General features: G+C 37.6%; 3 protein-coding genes across 3 annotated transcripts in view; all 3 read right to left on the reverse strand.

Annotated features, from left to right (window-relative positions):
- Window positions 1-4,981, reverse strand: part of LOC122060529 (oligouridylate-binding protein 1A-like) — an 8,951-nt gene extending 3,970 nt beyond the window's left edge. The window contains exons 1-3 of the mRNA XM_042623646.1: window positions 4,774-4,981; window positions 2,472-2,594; window positions 878-931 (exon numbers count right to left, since the gene is read on the reverse strand). Of these exons, the coding sequence (XP_042479580.1) occupies window positions 878-931; window positions 2,472-2,594; window positions 4,774-4,809 (213 nt within the window). The 5' untranslated portion in view covers window positions 4,810-4,981. The remainder of the gene's footprint in view (window positions 1-877; window positions 932-2,471; window positions 2,595-4,773) is intronic.
- Window positions 1,938-4,774, reverse strand: LOC122060528 (pentatricopeptide repeat-containing protein At1g09820). The gene has a single exon (XM_042623645.1). It carries the CDS (start codon window positions 4,614-4,616, stop codon window positions 2,820-2,822), a length of 1,797 nt encoding a protein of 598 aa, XP_042479579.1. The 5' UTR covers window positions 4,617-4,774; the 3' UTR covers window positions 1,938-2,819.
- A 2,276-nt stretch (window positions 4,982-7,257) lies between the features above and the next one.
- On the reverse strand, window positions 7,258-16,864 carry LOC122060493 (ribosome biogenesis protein NOP53). Its single transcript, XM_042623587.1, has 12 exons — window positions 16,636-16,864; window positions 15,010-15,182; window positions 14,877-14,925; window positions 14,759-14,784; window positions 14,383-14,463; window positions 14,180-14,290; window positions 12,368-12,453; window positions 11,805-11,924; window positions 11,580-11,702; window positions 8,010-8,076; window positions 7,838-7,917; window positions 7,258-7,461 (listed from the first exon to the last, which is right to left on the reverse strand). Exons 1-12 carry the CDS (start codon window positions 16,802-16,804, stop codon window positions 7,455-7,457), a joined length of 1,092 nt encoding a protein of 363 aa, XP_042479521.1. The 5' UTR covers window positions 16,805-16,864; the 3' UTR covers window positions 7,258-7,454.
- Between the last annotated feature and the right edge of the window lie 242 nt (window positions 16,865-17,106).

The raw sequence follows: 17,106 nt of genomic DNA on the forward strand, positions 1-17,106 counted from the left end.
AGGAATTCACCATATGGTTTAGACGATTTCTTCTTCGAATTTTCAGAGCATGGAAAATGATATCATAGTAACATATAATGAGTTGCTGCTCCATCTGATTGGATGTAAAATGCTAAAACATTAAAGCAACAAAATGGAAATTTTCAAACTAAGACCAGAATTTGGTATGATTTCTATGTAAATTTCAGATTGATTTCATGAAATATTCAACAAACAGATTTTTTTTGTCAAGAAATTGAAATTGTTTTGGTTGCATCAATCTGAAATATTTCAAGAACAAGAAATCTATTTGGTAGTTCAGTTTCTGAGAATAGATTCTCTATATTTCTTTGGGAATTGGGGGAGGGTGGTGGTTGCAGGGGCGGAGGCAGGGATAGGAGTGGGGCTTGGAAGGGGTGGTGGTGGTGGCATGGTGGTGCAGGTAGTTGGTAGCAGTGGTGGTGGCGGCAGTGGAGGCAGTAGCGGTGGGAGCACGGTGGTGGTGAGACCTTCAGGAGAAAAAGAAGGGTGCTGTTTTATTTATTTTTAACATGGAATAACCGCTTTGCCCATCAAATTAGCCATCTGCCCATTAAAGAGCAAGATTGAAATCAATTTCAATTTAGTATAGAAATAGAAACAGCTCCTCAGCTATTTCACAATTTCAGATGCAAAAAGTTGAACCAGAAACGTGCTAAACCTTTTTATACATATTTTACACTAGCTTGACCTGAAAATCCAATTTATAGTGCTATTACCTTGAATAGTTTGTAAAGGCTCTTACTTTTCTTGATAGAAATGCTTTCTATGACCTAATTCAAAAGCAAAGATAATTAAGATGCAACAACATGCAGTACTCATATAGTCAGCATCTTCTTCACTACGGAACTCCACAAACCTGTATCCTTGATGGAGATTTGTCACTCTTATCTTTTGAAACATAAAACATTGACTGTAAAATGATGAAGAAAATGATATAAGATCACTATTGAAATTGATACAGATCAACTAAAAACAATTCAAAATGATATAGTAACTAACAATTTCTTACTGCTGTAAAGCCCACTATTGTCATTCATTTATGTGTATAGTTGCAGAAAATAAACTTTTGAAAGAGAATACTGAGAATCTGCGATTTGAAAATGTGAAGTAGTGGAAGCTTCCATTTAGAATGTAAGGAATAAGACTCGATGGTAAACTTAAAATATTTCTCATTGGTATCACTAGGAACTCATTTAAAACTATCCCCAAAGAACAGAATTCATATGATAGGACATCTTCATTTATTTGAAAAAAAAAAAATAGCATGGTTGGACATGATTTGAAAAGGTATGGCCAGAATATGAGAAGCCTGTGGGTCCATGACAAGATATATACTTTTGGTCTTGCACCAAGTTTTATCAGTTTATATCCATGACAAGACATGCATAGTTTAGGTCTGGTCCCAAGTATGACCTCTAATAGACCTTCTTAGACGGCAAGAATCCATGTGTGCGACTCCATTTATGTGAGATTTTTCTGTTTTGATGCAGTGTGTTCTTTTCTTTTACTTCTCTTCTGCTGTCTTTGATCGGATCCATGTAGCCGACCGCTTTTAGTTGGGATAAGGCTGAGTTTTTTTTCTCTGCTAAGAAATAGTATCTAATTACTTTAATACAGAAAAGAAGGAAAGTTTTCTACGGAGTTTCTAATTTCCAATTCAATTCTTTCCTTCAAAAATAAAATCCAATTCAATTGTATACAGGAAAAAAATTCAATTCTTTCCTTTCTGGTTTCTTGCTTTGTTAGATTTCCCCACCATTTTCACCACTCTAATTTACAAAAGGACAATTTGAGTAATTTGAAAACACCTTCATTTAAATATAAGAAACAAAAATCCAACCTCAAGACCACCATTAATACATCAAAATATGTGGTGGGGGAGGAGAGGGAAGACAAAGAATGAGGAACGGAAGGAGTAAACAGAACATTCAAAAAACTACATTAGTCCAACTCCAAGGGTATATGGCAGAAAAAATACACATCGTAAATCAGTAAAAGAACACTCTTTTCAACCCCCTATGAAGAAAATAAATCAAACTACAACCCATATAATCTTTATCGCATCAGATAGCCCATTTTGCCACAAAAGAAGAAGTCCAGGAAATTCCAGAAAAGTTTGTAATGGTCTTCGGCTCATGTCCCCTCATTAGCATTATTCACGCACCTACCCACACTAAAACAAGTGTAGAGGGCATTGTGGGGAAGGATTTCCATTTGACTAATCACTTGTCAGGCTCCATCAAAACCAGGTGAATGTTACAAGAAACAATCAAAACAACAAGCGTACAATTTGCAGCACGGCCAGCCACATAACAAATGCAGAAAAATCAGCAACTTTGATTACCAACGGGTATTCGATTCGCATAGTATATCAAATGTCTCGACAACACAAACATGATCAAATACATAGGAATCGAAACAGATGGAAGAGAAGGACAAACAGAGAATACCCCTGAGAGGTAGAAGAGCGACCTTTGCAAAATAGATGCTGGCACACCAGAAACCTCACTTACAACCATTTCAAAAGCCTTCACTGGGAAAAAAAAAGGTCTTCTAATTTTGGAATAGCGAATCTGTCAAACCATTGGAGCTGTTTCAATGATTATTAGTTGATAACAAAGGCTCCGCATTCATGCATTAAACTATAAATTTTGATGTAAGAAGCGGTGAGTAAATAATGCAGACTTTGTTGCTTCTTTTGTTACTTGTTAGCCACCACAAGGCGAGTTACAATATGTATATGCAATTAGCTTTGTACATAGGTGATAACCAATTCTTCTTCATCCTCTGGTTTACTGTTAAGATACATCACTGCACAGATGTCCCTCTATGTCCGGAACAAAACCTTTATCCATCATTTCTTCTCTAACTATCTCATAAGTAACACGATTTGGGATTAATCCCTTCTCCAACATCTCATTAAGAAGCCTATTTGCATCTTCTAATTTATCCCTTTGACAGAGGCCCCTAATCAATACATTGTATGTTACAACATTTGCCCTCATACCTACCTTCTCCATTTGTATCCTCAAGTTCAAAGCTGCCCTCAGGTTTCTCTCCCTACAGAACCCATCCATCAAAGTATTGTAGGTCACATGACTTGGTCTTACACCTATTTCAAACATCTCATGCAGCAGCCTAACTGCCTTTCTTGACTCCCCTTCCCTACACAGTGCACCAATCAATATATTGTAGGTCACAAGATCAGCTGGCACACCCTTGTCTGCCATTTCATCCAGAAGCTTACTAGCCCCCTCCATTTTTTGTTCCCCACAAAAGCCAGCAATCAAGCAATTATAAGTTGAAACGTTGGGCTGAACCTCCCTCTCTAACATCAAATCATGCAATCTAATTGCTTCTTCCATTTCCCCAGACTTGCAATATGCATCAATGAGAGTGTTGAAGGTGATAACATTTGGAAACAGACCTTGATCTGCTATAGTACTAAATAACACCATAGCTTCCTTGAACATTCTTTTTTTAGAAAAACCATTGATAAGTACGTTATATGTAACAATGCTCGGCTTCAAATTCAAACCCATCATTTCATTTTGCAAGTTGAGAGCTTCATCAAGCTTGCCTTCGTTGCAAAGACCATTGATGATAGAGTTATAGGTGATCACATTTGGTTTCAAATTCTGCCTCTTCATCTCCTCAAATAATTTCATTGCAGCAGGCGTATTCTCATCCTTGCAATACCCATGAATGAGAATGTTGAAAGTCGTCTCATTGGGACAGATTTTACTTGATACCATCTCCTTCAAAAGGGCATCTGCTTTGTACATTTTGCCCACCCGGCCCATCTTGCAATATCCATCAATAAGTGTGTTATATGTGATCACAGATGGTGAACAACCCCAGGATTTCATGTCCTCAACCAGGTCCCTTGCCTTCTGCAACTTTCCAGCCTTACAAAGACCATTGATCACGGTATTAAAAGTTATAGAGTTAGGGGTAATCTTTCTCCTAATCATATCCTTGAACATAGGCTCCACAGCTGCAATCTTACCTTCCTTGAGAAGAGCATTCAACAAAGGATTACACGAAAGAATAGATAACCTAAAATCATAATCCCCTGCACGCTGAAAAGCTTCCAAGGCAGAATTCAACCTTGAATTCTTCACATAAGCCAATATCAACATATCAACAATGATCATGGAATTGGCACGGGAGCCATTACTCAATACCGCAATCATATGGAAGAAAGAAGAGTTGGAATGCCTCTCACTCTTGACAAAATAATTAAGTAATGACCTAATTTCCCCATATTTCTTCCCATTTGCAAGCAAGTGCAGTAGTCTACAACAACAATCAAGACTGTAAGAGAGTCTAAATTCTTTCTCTGACCACCGAAAGTACCCAATAATAATCTCTGGTTCTGCTTCTGATTCAAACAAGAGTTGCAGGAATCTGTTGGGATTTGTTTCTCTAACTAAGATTCTCAAGTCACGCCAATGTTGTTTGCTCACGAGTTCAGAAACCCAGGATCGATTAAACCCATCTGAGTCAAGACTTTTATCGCTCGAGTATGAATAAGAGAATCTTCTTAGAATTTTGCGAGAATAGTTAGACCGACAACGAAATAGAAAGCTCATGCTACATCAATTTTTCTTCTTCAATAAGAGATGGAATGCCAGACGAAGATGAAATCCAATAAAAAAAAAAAAAAGGGAACACTGTAAAGGGAAATGCAAGCCCTGGGTTTCCAAGCTAATCAGGAGATAAATCAAATAAAACCCTGGTGCAGCTCACCTCAAATCCGAAGGCAAAATTACAGAAATCAAGCATAGCATAGAGATGGGGATCTCTCTGATCGTCTGAAGTTCCATCTGTTGAAAATCGAAATGATATGTGAGAAAAACCAGTCAGATTTCCTACTCTGCAAGTGTGTGCCACATTCTATAATGTTGGCTGCGTTTGGTAACGGCGTTTCGCATCACAAATGGAAACTTCTTTTGTGTCAAAATGTTATTATTATTATTTTTTTTTAGAACGAAATTGAAACGATCGAACGGCCTTTTGTCGTTCCATCTATTCTCGTTTTTAGTCTTTTTTTTTCTTTTTTCTTTTTTATTTAGAAAAAAAATAAAAAAGAAACACATGAACACACCATGATGCACCAAACACTTTATTCTGTTATTTTGTTCCATAAAACAAAAAAACTCCAAAAACGTTTTATAAAACATAACCAAATGCAGCCTGGTCTCTCTCCTCCTTTGTGTTGTATTTTGTTCAAAAAAAAAAAGAAAATTTAATTTCACCCTCCTTATGCTCATTATCGACATTGGTTAATTAGTGTTATTGAGTTTCTATTTTATTTCCTTCCCTTTATACTAATGATCAGTGTTCTGCGATATTGAGCCTCGACGAATGCTCTAAGAATATCAAGTGTCTCCCTTTTTTTTCCTAATTTAGAGTTCCTTGTACTGATATGTGCATCGGTTTCTAACACTACAGAAAAAATTTCTGGGTGAACTATTGATATTCACTTTAAAGGAAACTGATATTAATCTCACCTAATTTTTTGATGATAGGAGAAAGCATTAAAGCAATCTTTCATAATGTTTTAAGGACTGAAGATGGCGAAGGACAATAATTGGGGCATTTTGAAAATTTGAAGTGACTCAATAGGACTTTAAAAACTTTTGTTGGATATGAAACCTACTCATTGGCCTTGGAATAATTTCCCGTTATTTTTTCAACTGTCCCACTTAATCAATTTGGTTGACTTTTGTTTCACATTCCCACAAGAGGTGATGGTTTAGGATGCTTAGCATCTATAGTGATGCGTAAAAGATCTAGAAAACTGGTGAAAAGTCTAATTGTAAATACCTTTAATATCCTAACTTAATGATATTTTCCTTTTCATTTAAAAAAAAAAAAAAAAAAAACTTATACTTGCCATTGAACCAAGTGCCTAAAGTTTATCCGGAATCAACAAAATATTGAAATTTTGCCAAAATAATTTATTTTTTTCGTGAGATTTTCTTGGCCATTTCAAGGGGTAAAAGATCAAAATAAATAAAATTCCGATGAAAGGAGGGAAATTCATTCAAAGAAACGGTGTTGATTCTGAGTTCCGCCTTATTAGCAAATAATGCCTATTAGTGATTTCCCTGATGGGCTTGAGATGAATTCAGTCGTCACTTCTCATATACATGATTCTACCCATATACGTTTGACAAAGCCAACAGTGTGCTTGAACTTGGGTCTTGTTGGGAGTTTCCAAATGTGCTGCCCGGGGAAAGGATCATTGGGAATCTCCTTCACCTCAAGAATAGCTCTATATGCTTCTTGTTTTGAGGTGAGATTGCTTGTTCTAGTTTTGCGGATGAAGAGAGTTAGGTGACCGAGAGGTTAATTTTAGGTGGGTGGCTGATGGAAGTGGGAGATTCCAACTTCTGTCATTGAGGAGTAGGTCGAACACTTTGGTTGGGTATCGTCTCCACTCAACCTGATCTAGAACCTTATATGATGGGAAGGTAGGCATCAATTGGTCATACCCTTCAACATGTCCATTGTGAGGACTGAGGAATGGTTTTGTTTTAATGGGCCATGATTTTACTAATAGAGGGTAAGTGCCCATTCAAAGACATTTTCTTTTTTTTTTCGTAATATGATATGGAAACCAAGTCCAAATTGTTTGCAGCGAGTGATGAGGTGCAATGAACATCCAATGGCCAAGAAGGTCTAACCATGTACCCAGCCGTTGAATGCTCACTGCACCTGACCGTTCACCACGAATGATTTTGATACATGAAAACCACTCTTTTTTTACTTTTTGGGGATCAAAAGGTTATCTTTGTATAATTTCTCTATCTTCATGCCATAATATCCTTCAATTTGGCACCACCACTGGAAGCCATTTCATATATTTCATCACGCTAGGCGAAGGAAATGCATTTCTGATACCGGTGGTACTGCCCTTCGTCCTGCCATTGAAGCTCCCTGCAACCTATCTTCATTCTCTTCCCAACCACCATTAGGTTATCCAAATGCCCACTGCCACCTTTTGGACTTTGGTGGAATGATTTGCATTCGTTATTGAAAAATTAATGAATAATTAGCGGAAAAACCTTTAAAAACAAATTGTACAATTTCAGAAATACCCTTCCTCATGCTAATTTTAAAAGGCCAGATGCCCAGATATTGATGGTTACCGGAAAAAAAAAAGAGATTCTCTCTCCACCATGGGTGAAGAAAAATCGGGTCCAAACCATAAACACGGGGTCCACATGTCTCAATAACATTAGGTATTACCATTAAGGAATTTGAAGATTTCTAGACAAAACTGAAGAAAAAAAAGCAAGTCAAAATAACACAGAAAGAGGCCTAGGACAAGAAATGCAAAACAAAATCCCTGAGAAACTAACACAACCTTGCCCATTGTGTGCTAAGCAATGCAATTAGACCAGTAGTGAAAGGACAAGCACCTATTTCCTGCACAAAGTTACACACAAACCATTAGACATACTGTTTACATACTCAACAACAAAATTAAACTAAACATCCGTACATAGACTCTAATCATCCGAGTATTAAGTATTTCTTAATCGCTAGTTTTAACTTACCCCAGAGGTGTTTTTTAGGAAATATAGTTATTATTTGATTTATAGGAACCACATCAAAGCTAATGAAAGGAATACTTTTGATAGGGACATCCATGTAATTTGTGGTTCAAACATCTAAGAAGGTAATTTGAGGAAAACATATGCATGCAAAGAAATTAGTGTAGCTTTGACAATGGAAAGCGTAATGAATTTCTCTGAGAAAGAATAAATATTAAAGATCAACACGAAAAAGATAACCAACAGACCTTTTCCGCTTAGCTGTGGGGACAACTAACCCTCGTTTCTGCAGGCTCTTGAATCGATCCCTTGCTAGTGTGCAACAACCCTTGATTAAAACAACCAAATCAGTATTTTCATGTTTTTTCCAAAAAAAGGACCGAGCAAACCAGATGAAATAAGAGGTTAAAATTTGCAAACCTTCAGCTTACGAAGGGATCCAGAGATTTCTTCTGATAATAAGACTTGAACAGGGGCAGGTTCAAATCTACAATAAAGAACTTACACCACTCAGTCCTGTTATGCTAGAAGGTATTATCACATCAAGATGGGGAGACCATATAGACTACATAAACAAGAAATACATGTATTTGGACAAGAACGAGACACGTTGAAACCCCCCCCCTGGCCTGCCCTATGGTAAAAAGGGAGGTTCTGGAGCCCCCCTGCTTGGAATCCTTTTATGTCCAATATTATTCCAATTGGATTGTTGGTGGTACTAGGCAGGCTGAAGTGGGTTCAGATTTCACACCCCTTTTACAGGATCTCAAGAAAACTCTAAACCAAAAATTAGGTTAAACAGTCAGGCCAAAGTCAACTTTTCTGATGGAGCCCAGATTCTGGTCAAAGGTAATAGACTGTTAGGATAATAAACCCCAAAATATAGCAATAATTTAATGGTCGGATTGAGGTCAACAATCAAAACAATAGAATCTGAACTTGAAAAACCAGAATTTAGGAGATTTTCTGTCACAGCAAATCAGAGGTGGCTCTGATCAACCTCAAAGCCTGGTTGAAGGTAACTGCTGGAAGGCCCTTAATGCCTCAAAGTATGGGGAGAATCTCAAGGGCAGATTCCTGATTACAGAAGATCTCAATTTGACAAAAATAAGGCCCTAAAACAGAGCTGCCGCCAGGTTTGTGATTTTGATATTACTAATAACAGAATATAAATAGAGCAGATAATCCCTCTCAATCTCAAATTAAATCAAATTCCAGGAATAACACAAATAACAGGATGACAGTACTTACTTGAGACTTGAGAGAAGAAACATAACATAGAGAAGGGGTACGTACTGAGAGAAGAAACATAACACAGAGACGGGGATACAACCTTTGATTTCCCACCAACAGGCCTATACCAGAATCTCTCTAATCCTAGAGTTTCTCACTCCTCACTGAATCTCACAGCAGCAAAAGAGGCAAAGCCAATTCTCATTCATCAAAGCCTATAACCAGTTTATTTAAAAGAATGACTCCAGTAAGAAACTTATCTAATAAAACTTACATAGCCAATAGGAAACTTAAAACAAAAAGAACACAAAAGGAAACCTCTACACAAGGTAAAGATCTTTAACTTGAATAAAACAACTGAAATAAAGTCACTTAGCTAATCCTGTAGGACTAGCTTCAACCCATATTATAGACCCATCAAAGTGATTAAGTCGGTTTTGAATTTGGTTGGCATGACATGGACCACCACTCAGTCGAGTCACATAATTTCATCCAAAACATCTAGGCTTCGGTTGAAAATTGAAATCTTGGACCATCTCGGTCATTCCGTGCAGGAAAAAGCGGTTCAACTGTGGGTTCAAATAACTTAAAGTCAATCGAAAGAAACAATGTGATCAACTCTTGTCCCCATTTAGCAGGACCTACTATGAGGGCTCAAAATTTCTTCTTCTTTTCTTTCTTTCTTTTTTTCTTCTTCTTCTTCTTCTTCTTCTTCTTCTTCTTCTTCTTCTTCTTCTTCTTCTTTTCTTTTTTTTTTTTTTTTTTGGTGTGTGTGTGTGGATTTTGGCCATTCATCTCCCAATTCTTTGTGGAACAAACTGTTCTAATCTTATGCAAGTCATCTACAAGACATATGGCCAACATAATTTGTGGAACCTATAGGGTTGGCTCGCTCAGCCGACCCTCTTAAAGTGCATAACAAAAAAAAAACAAAGATTTGGTGGATTTGAAGGAGATTAGTTGAAGATTCAAACTTTCAGGTAATACCTTTTCTCTCTAAACTATTTGTTTGCAAAAAAAAAGGAGGTAAAAATATGCAGTGGTTAGGCTTCAATTTACTATATGTTAGATAGTACTAGCCGATCCATGACTCCACAAAGTTGGATATTAAAAATTCTAGTTAAAAAAGTGATTTTCTCGCAATAGATAAAATAGGTTTAATACCAGTGGTTGGAGCTCAATTTTATATATGTTGGTACAAACACATCCAATGTTGGGTATGGTGGGTTTTCTCAACATGGCTCTTCATTGTCTTCATTTCACACTACCTATGATGATTAATCATAGAGTGTGGCATCTTTCATAAATAGCGTCTTCTCCTTCCCAAGCCCCCAGTAACATCCCTATCAATCTGGTACACCAAGCAATGTTCACAGTGGAGGCATGTCTGCATCATCTTCCCGACCTAGTGATCTAAATCCGAGGTTGGGGTACCTAAAGTATGCTGATGATGCAACCTACCAGGCTACTATGTTGGACTTTGAGCATTTCTTCAGGCATAACCATGCCATGGCCATCTTTTGTAATCATGTTGGAGGAACGGTTTTGTCGGCATTAGCAATCTTCCTGATCTTTCAGCACTGTTGGTACTCAATCGGTCTTGACATAAGAATAGGAGACTAGGAAGAAAGGCAAGACTTTTGGTCATTTGCAACTTTGGGCTTTCATGTGAATTGTGAACTTGTGACTTGTGACGTCAATGTCAATGATTGTACACTTGCACTTTTTATTTAATATTCTGAAAGTTGATAATATTAAGTGGTTTTTCTCCATTTGTCACTTGCAATTGCATACTTTAATTATTGGTTTCTTTATATTTGGTACATATAGTAATAAATCATGCGTAACTTACACTATCTTTGAGAAATATACAGGCAAGGTATGGTGTACATTGCCAACCTCGGGTATGGAACCAAAGTACCATTTGAGTGTGTTTTTTCAACAATCTAAAGGTTCCACTGTGTTTAGGGATGTTTAATTAGGGTCTCTGCCAAGTTTCAGCTCAAACAATGGATGCTTGACCACTGAAATGGTCAAATGAATCCACCAGCCAACCATGGCATAAAGTCGACAGATTTTGGTCAACTACAGAATTAAATGGTCGAAACCAACTTCTTTAACCTTGATCAAAGGCCCAGCACATACATAACCCAACCCAAAACTTATTTCTAATAAAATAAGCCCATTTAGGTGATTTAACTGCATCAATTGTTCTTATCCAAAAATCGAAAAATAATTGTTGAACATGCAACTAGTAAGATTGCTCGTCGTTCAGTACAAGTCTACAGAAGTGAATCAGAACACAATCTGCAAATGGTAACAAAAAATACTTGCCATGGTGGACATATTTGTATTATGATTTTTGAAACATACATTTCCACTTATCTTTAAAAGACATTGAATTTCAATGTCTGCTTTCATGGGGAGTATGGTATAGGGTTCGCATTGACAATGGACAGCACATCTGAGCCAGAAGGTCCCTAGTCAGATGGGAGGTCAAGATTTTCCACATCATCTGTAACATTCTTTATGGCATGAGTTGATTAGAATGCTGCTCCTTTAATATTTCTATATTTTCCTATCTTATGTTTCAACAAAACATTTGGAGGGGGGGGGGGGGGCAACAACAACAAAGAGATCCTGTGAGCCTCTAAAAAAGCCCCAATTTTTGGGCCTTGTGTCATCCAAGCAAAATTATCAGTGTAAAACCTACTCAAAGACTGGAAACTTTAATATGATGAGTTCAAGAATAGTTACTTTTTCTTCCCCAAGCGAGGTGGAGCTGATTTAAGCCTTTCTTGTTTAGCTATAGCACGCCTGGCATGTCTGTTATGCTTATCTTCATCCTCTTTAGCTATTTCTTTAATTATATCTGGTAAGCTGTCAACAGAAAAAAAAAAAAAAAAAAAAAAAAAAGGAGCAAGAATAGATATTAGTTAATCATCCAAACCAACGTATGCACAAGCATACAAGCACGGTTACCTGTCAATCTCCTTCGAAAGCTTCTTCATCTTCTTTGCTTCAGCTTCTGCCTTCAGCTGTTCCTTCCGTCTAGCTCTACGGTTCAGCTCCACATGGGTCACCCTCCTTGTTTTTGAAGGCCTGCAGCATGATGGTCCAAGCAAGACAAAATCCTTATGATCACCTCTAATATTAGCCATAATCAGAAGTGAAAGGAATCAAGTATTACACCAATTAGCATCCCCTGGCATTTATGTCAAATTATATCCAAAAATTTCCTGGAATCCACATCAATTTTGGGTGCAATACATTCTGTAGACTTCCTAGGGTTCAGTTTATTGGTGAAGATAATTTTTAGAGTATATAACTCTTAGGTATCTGTATTAGCACCATCAATTAGTCACCTTTAAAAAATCCTATACTGTGATATGACAGGAAGAAATAAATCCAAAAATCACCAAAAAAACAAAAACCAAAAAAAAAAAAAAAAAAAAAAAAAAAAAAAAAAAAAAAAAAAAAAAAAAAAAACAAAAACAAAAACAAAAACCAAAAAAAGAGAGAGAGAAGATGAGCATGTAGCCAACCTTTGCTCAGGTTCAGCATCCCCATTGTCACCTAAATTCTCCTCCTCCATATCATCATTTCCATCGTCCGCATCAAGAAAATACATCTGAGCAAAAAACTTCTCACAATAAAGCTAACTGAAATTAAAATAGCTATTCAAAATAAATAATCTACTGAGGGTAGCAGAAATAAATCCTTTAGTAGTTGCTTTAAATACAAACATTAATACCCAGAATTGAATTAACCTTACAGAAGCAGATTTCAATGCGTGCAGCAGAACTCTGCTGTACAACCAAGGTGTCTTGGCAGTAGGTTGGCTATAGGTGCCACCTTGTCCAAACCATAAATCTTGATAATACAGGACATCAGCCTACTACAGTTAAAAAAGAGTAACAATAGTAGCAGACAGTTATTTCTGTTATAAGGCCCATCATTACGGTGTGGCTGCTTCGCAATATTTTAAATATTCAACTATTTCAATATTTTTAGATACAATTCAAATATATAATATTAAAATGTCACAAAAGGTTTTTTGTGTGGCTCACAGAATGGTCTTGGTATCCCTTTTTCTGATGATATAGTTTTGGCGGATGAAACAAAAGCCGGGATAAATGCAAAGTTGGAATCATGGAGATCAACCTTTGAATCAAAAGGTTTTAAGATAAATAAAACAAAAAACGAGTATATGGTGTGTACTTTAGTGACAATAGGGCAGAAAATGAAGTGGTGATTACTGAAAATTGATGATATGGAGAATACAGCAAAGTGAAAATTTCAGGTACACGTTCAATCATAAATAAAGGAGAAATAAAGGATAATCTTGCACAAAAAATTAGATTAGGATGAATGAAATGGAGGGTTGCATCCGGAGTGTTGTGTGATCAACGTATTCCTTTAAACTCAAAAGGAAAAAATTATAAGACAGTAATACGATCAGCAACGATGCTTAGAGCTGAACGTTGGTGAGAAAAGAAACAATATATAGACTTAATATAGATGAAATGAAAATGTTGAGATGGATGAGTGGCAAGATTATAAAAGATGAAATAAGGAATGAACAAATTAGAGGTAATTTAGGAGTAGCCCCAATACATAGTAAGTTGAGAGAAATTTGTTTGAGGTGGGGCATGGATATATGCAACAAAGGCTTTTTACTGCTCCAGTATGGAGAACCAATTTGAATCAGATTGACAGAGCCAAAAGAGCTAAGGGTAGGCCTAAAATGACTCTAAGAGAAGAGCGGAGGAAAGATATGCATAGCTTAAGACTATAACCAAGTATGACTTCGAATAGAGTTGATAGGAGAGAAATGATCCATGTAGCCAACCCAATTAGTCGAGATAAGATTGAGTAGAGACGAGTTGAGTTGCCACAGAAAGGCCTTCCATGTGGTCCCACCTAATTGTGACACGTGGGAGAGTGCCGTGGCAATTCAGCAATTCCACCCACTAAATAGATGAGGCAAGGTCGGGATCAGCCAAGTGTCACCATACAAATCAAGTTCAACTATATACCCCTTGTGTATTACCATTTTCCCTCGTATTTTCATCCACCCATTTGTTTCCAAACATTTTTCAAAAGCTCCATTCTTGTAATGAAACTTCTACACTTTATGTTGCAGCAGCCAACTCCTTCATGCTGAATCTTGACATATAAAAATGGACCAAGGGCCCTACCTATCTCCAAACTTTGGTTCAAATTCGACCTTCCATGTGGGCCTTCAGGGCAACCAACAACTATTTTTCATACTGTCATACTCTGTCATTTCAATGCATTCAAGACCATCAAAAGGTTCCAGGTAAATACAAAATGAATAGGAAAAAACAACTCACATTTTCTTCATCCACAGGTTCACCGTGAACAGTTAATGGAACCGGCTCAGGTCCCAGCTCATTCCTGTATAGTTTTTGCATTTCTGCTGCAACTGCTTGAGCCAATGAATCCTTGTATCACAGTCAACAAATACAATAAGACATATGTGCCTGAAATAAGGCATGTTTATGTACAAATTGCCTGCAACAGGTTAAAAGGTTACCTGATGATCTTCAACTGAGGGATTGTAGGAGCATCCAGGTGGCTCAACTTCAACAGCTGGAATAAGAGAAGGCTTTGACTTCTGACAATACCTCAATTATCAACTCATTAGCTGGGGTCAACAAAGCGCCTATTTTATGTGTATATATAAGCATGCAAGCAACAACTAGAGTATGGAAAGCTTTTGGATCCAATGTCAGCCACAACAGGATCCAACATGTCAATATATGCTTCTTCTTATTGTTGTTTGCATTGGGAGACCATCTTCTGTCTTTGTAAGCATATGCCGTGTTGTGTGTGTGTGTGTGTGTGTGCATTCATATTGATCTCCTTGGGGGGAGGGGAAGTCCTGAAAAAAGAAAGACTAGTAACCTTACCCTTTTGGCCTCGGCATCATCTCCAGCTGCAACAGATCAAAAGTAACCCATGTGAACAAAGTCATATCAATATCTAAAACCGGAGAAAACACACCAGCGGTAATGGTAATAGAAAAACCTTTTTCACTCCATAAGTCAACCATGTCAGATGCTGAGTCCTGTTTGTTCTGAGGGATGCAAAAAGAAATAATAACTTAAACAGAAAGCAGCACTTCCTAGAAGTTAAAATTAATAGCTAATAATGTTATCACCTTGGAATCATCTTGTGTTTTAGCTCCTTTTGCTTTAAGTTCTTCACTTTTCTTCTTGGACTTCTTTAGTGTTGAAGATGGAACAGGCTGAACAAAGGGGTTCCTTTGCAGCAAGCTGTCACAATGGAGGACCTTCTCCCGATGTTTTTCAATCTTCCTCTTAGCCGACAAATCTGACAAATCAGAGAAGTTCCAATCAGTCCTCAAATTGGATAAAGGTAATGTGTTCAGATGCATCCCAACCCCCCCCCCCCCCCACCCACCCAAAAAAAGGGGGGGGGGGGGGGGGGGGATGAAGAGAATGGAGTAGAAATAAATAAGTACCTAAGAGAAGTCCATTGATAAAGTAAAAACAGAACACAAAGATAAATCTAAACCTATCCACTGGAAAAAAAAATTAAGACCTCAAATATCTGTATCAAAATGTCCAATATAATCAAATTCACAGGCTTAAAAGGAAAAGTACAGCATTTGAGAACTGTAAGGAACCTTTTTTATCAGGTATCTTTGAAAGCTAACAACAAGACGTCCTCTAGGTCTCAACTGTGTGCACTGGTTCTCTTGTTGCTCAGATATGTAAAGACTGGATTATTTTCCTTCTATAGCCTCACGGGGGGCCTGGGGCAGTATTAAGGAACTTTTATTTCTCTTAAAATTCATCGACTTGTAAACAAAATTAATAGGAAAAAAAAAATAAAAACCAATGAATATTTGGGGAGTTAAGAAAAGAAGAGGAAAAATAATTTAGGCTAATATATTGGTTGGCATTAGTCTGCCAACACCTACCGGCCTCTACTGCCATTCTTTCTAAATGCTTTCTTTAGCCTTTGAAGTGCATTAAGTCTCTTTTCTTTTCATTAATGTAGTATACATTGTCGTTCAGAATACTGTATAATAAGAAATTTGATTTCCTTTCTTACCCTGGCCACTTACAAGGGGGCGCACAAGGTAACAAGGGGCATTATGGAAGACACGGTAGAGGTGATAACCGTCAAGGAGGTGGCTCATTGTCCACAATAAAAGATCCATATTGAGGGTTATCCGCAGGAAAAAAAAAATTCTGGTTTATCAAACTATTAACAAATAAATATAAAAAGTAGTTCTGAGTTCTAAAAATCTCCACCTTATGTTAGCATCCGTTCAAGGTTCTCAGCTTAAACCAATGCAAAGCACTTAGAAGTAATAAACAGAACACCAATGGACAAGACTAAGGTAGCTAGCACAATTTGAACAGTCGCAAAAACGTAGTCCAGGACTCTCCTTTAAGGCATCCACTTGCTCACCTTCGGTTCAGATAGAGAGACGAAACTCAATACAAATATAATCTGTGTTTTGTTATGGATATAGTCTCTCTCGAGTCCCCACCTCCCCCAACCCAACACCTATATACGGCGAGTTAACTCAGTATTCATGTTGCACAGAAAGTTTTGTACTTCTCTCAAAGCAAAACGGTTTGGTTCGTTTGAGTTACTAAACCTAGAACTGACACAGATAGAGAAAAATCAAACACACCCTAGAAACAACAAATAGCGCTCAAAGGATTGCAGGAAACCAGTCGCTTCTGGAGCTCAAAGGAAAAAGAAATTGGAAGAGAACAACACAACTGTAAATAAGAAAAGGAGCTACCTCTAGTTTTGTCGACGTAGAAGAGAGATTCGCTCGGAACAGCAGATAAGGATCCTCCACTGAGAACGTCTTTGGTGGATTTCTCGAAGAACTCATCGATGTCATCGGTTGGTATGTTAGCTCTCCAAGCCTTCTTCCCCTTCCGAGAGGTCTTCGCCTTCTTCCCCATCTTTCTCTTTCAGTCCCAGCAAAAATAGAGCGGCCACGAAACGGAGAAGCAGAGAGCTTTCGCTCTTTACATAGCTAAGGGAAGGGTTTCGGTCAAGTTCGACCCGTTGGGCTGCCGGCTTGATTTGGTTGACCCATAGTTGTAAAACCGGGCCGCTACATTCGGCAGAAAAAAAAATCTGGCGGAGACGGTTATGTTTGTTGACACGTGGTGATGAACGAGGGTGAAAATCGGACCTTAGCTCTCAAGTAGGGATGTAAATGCATACGATATGCATCGAATTCGGATTGGACGTATTTGGA

This window comes from Macadamia integrifolia, chromosome 14 (assembly GCF_013358625.1).
Source record: "Macadamia integrifolia cultivar HAES 741 chromosome 14, SCU_Mint_v3, whole genome shotgun sequence".
In the NCBI taxonomy this organism is placed as follows: Eukaryota; Viridiplantae; Streptophyta; class Magnoliopsida; order Proteales; family Proteaceae; genus Macadamia; species Macadamia integrifolia.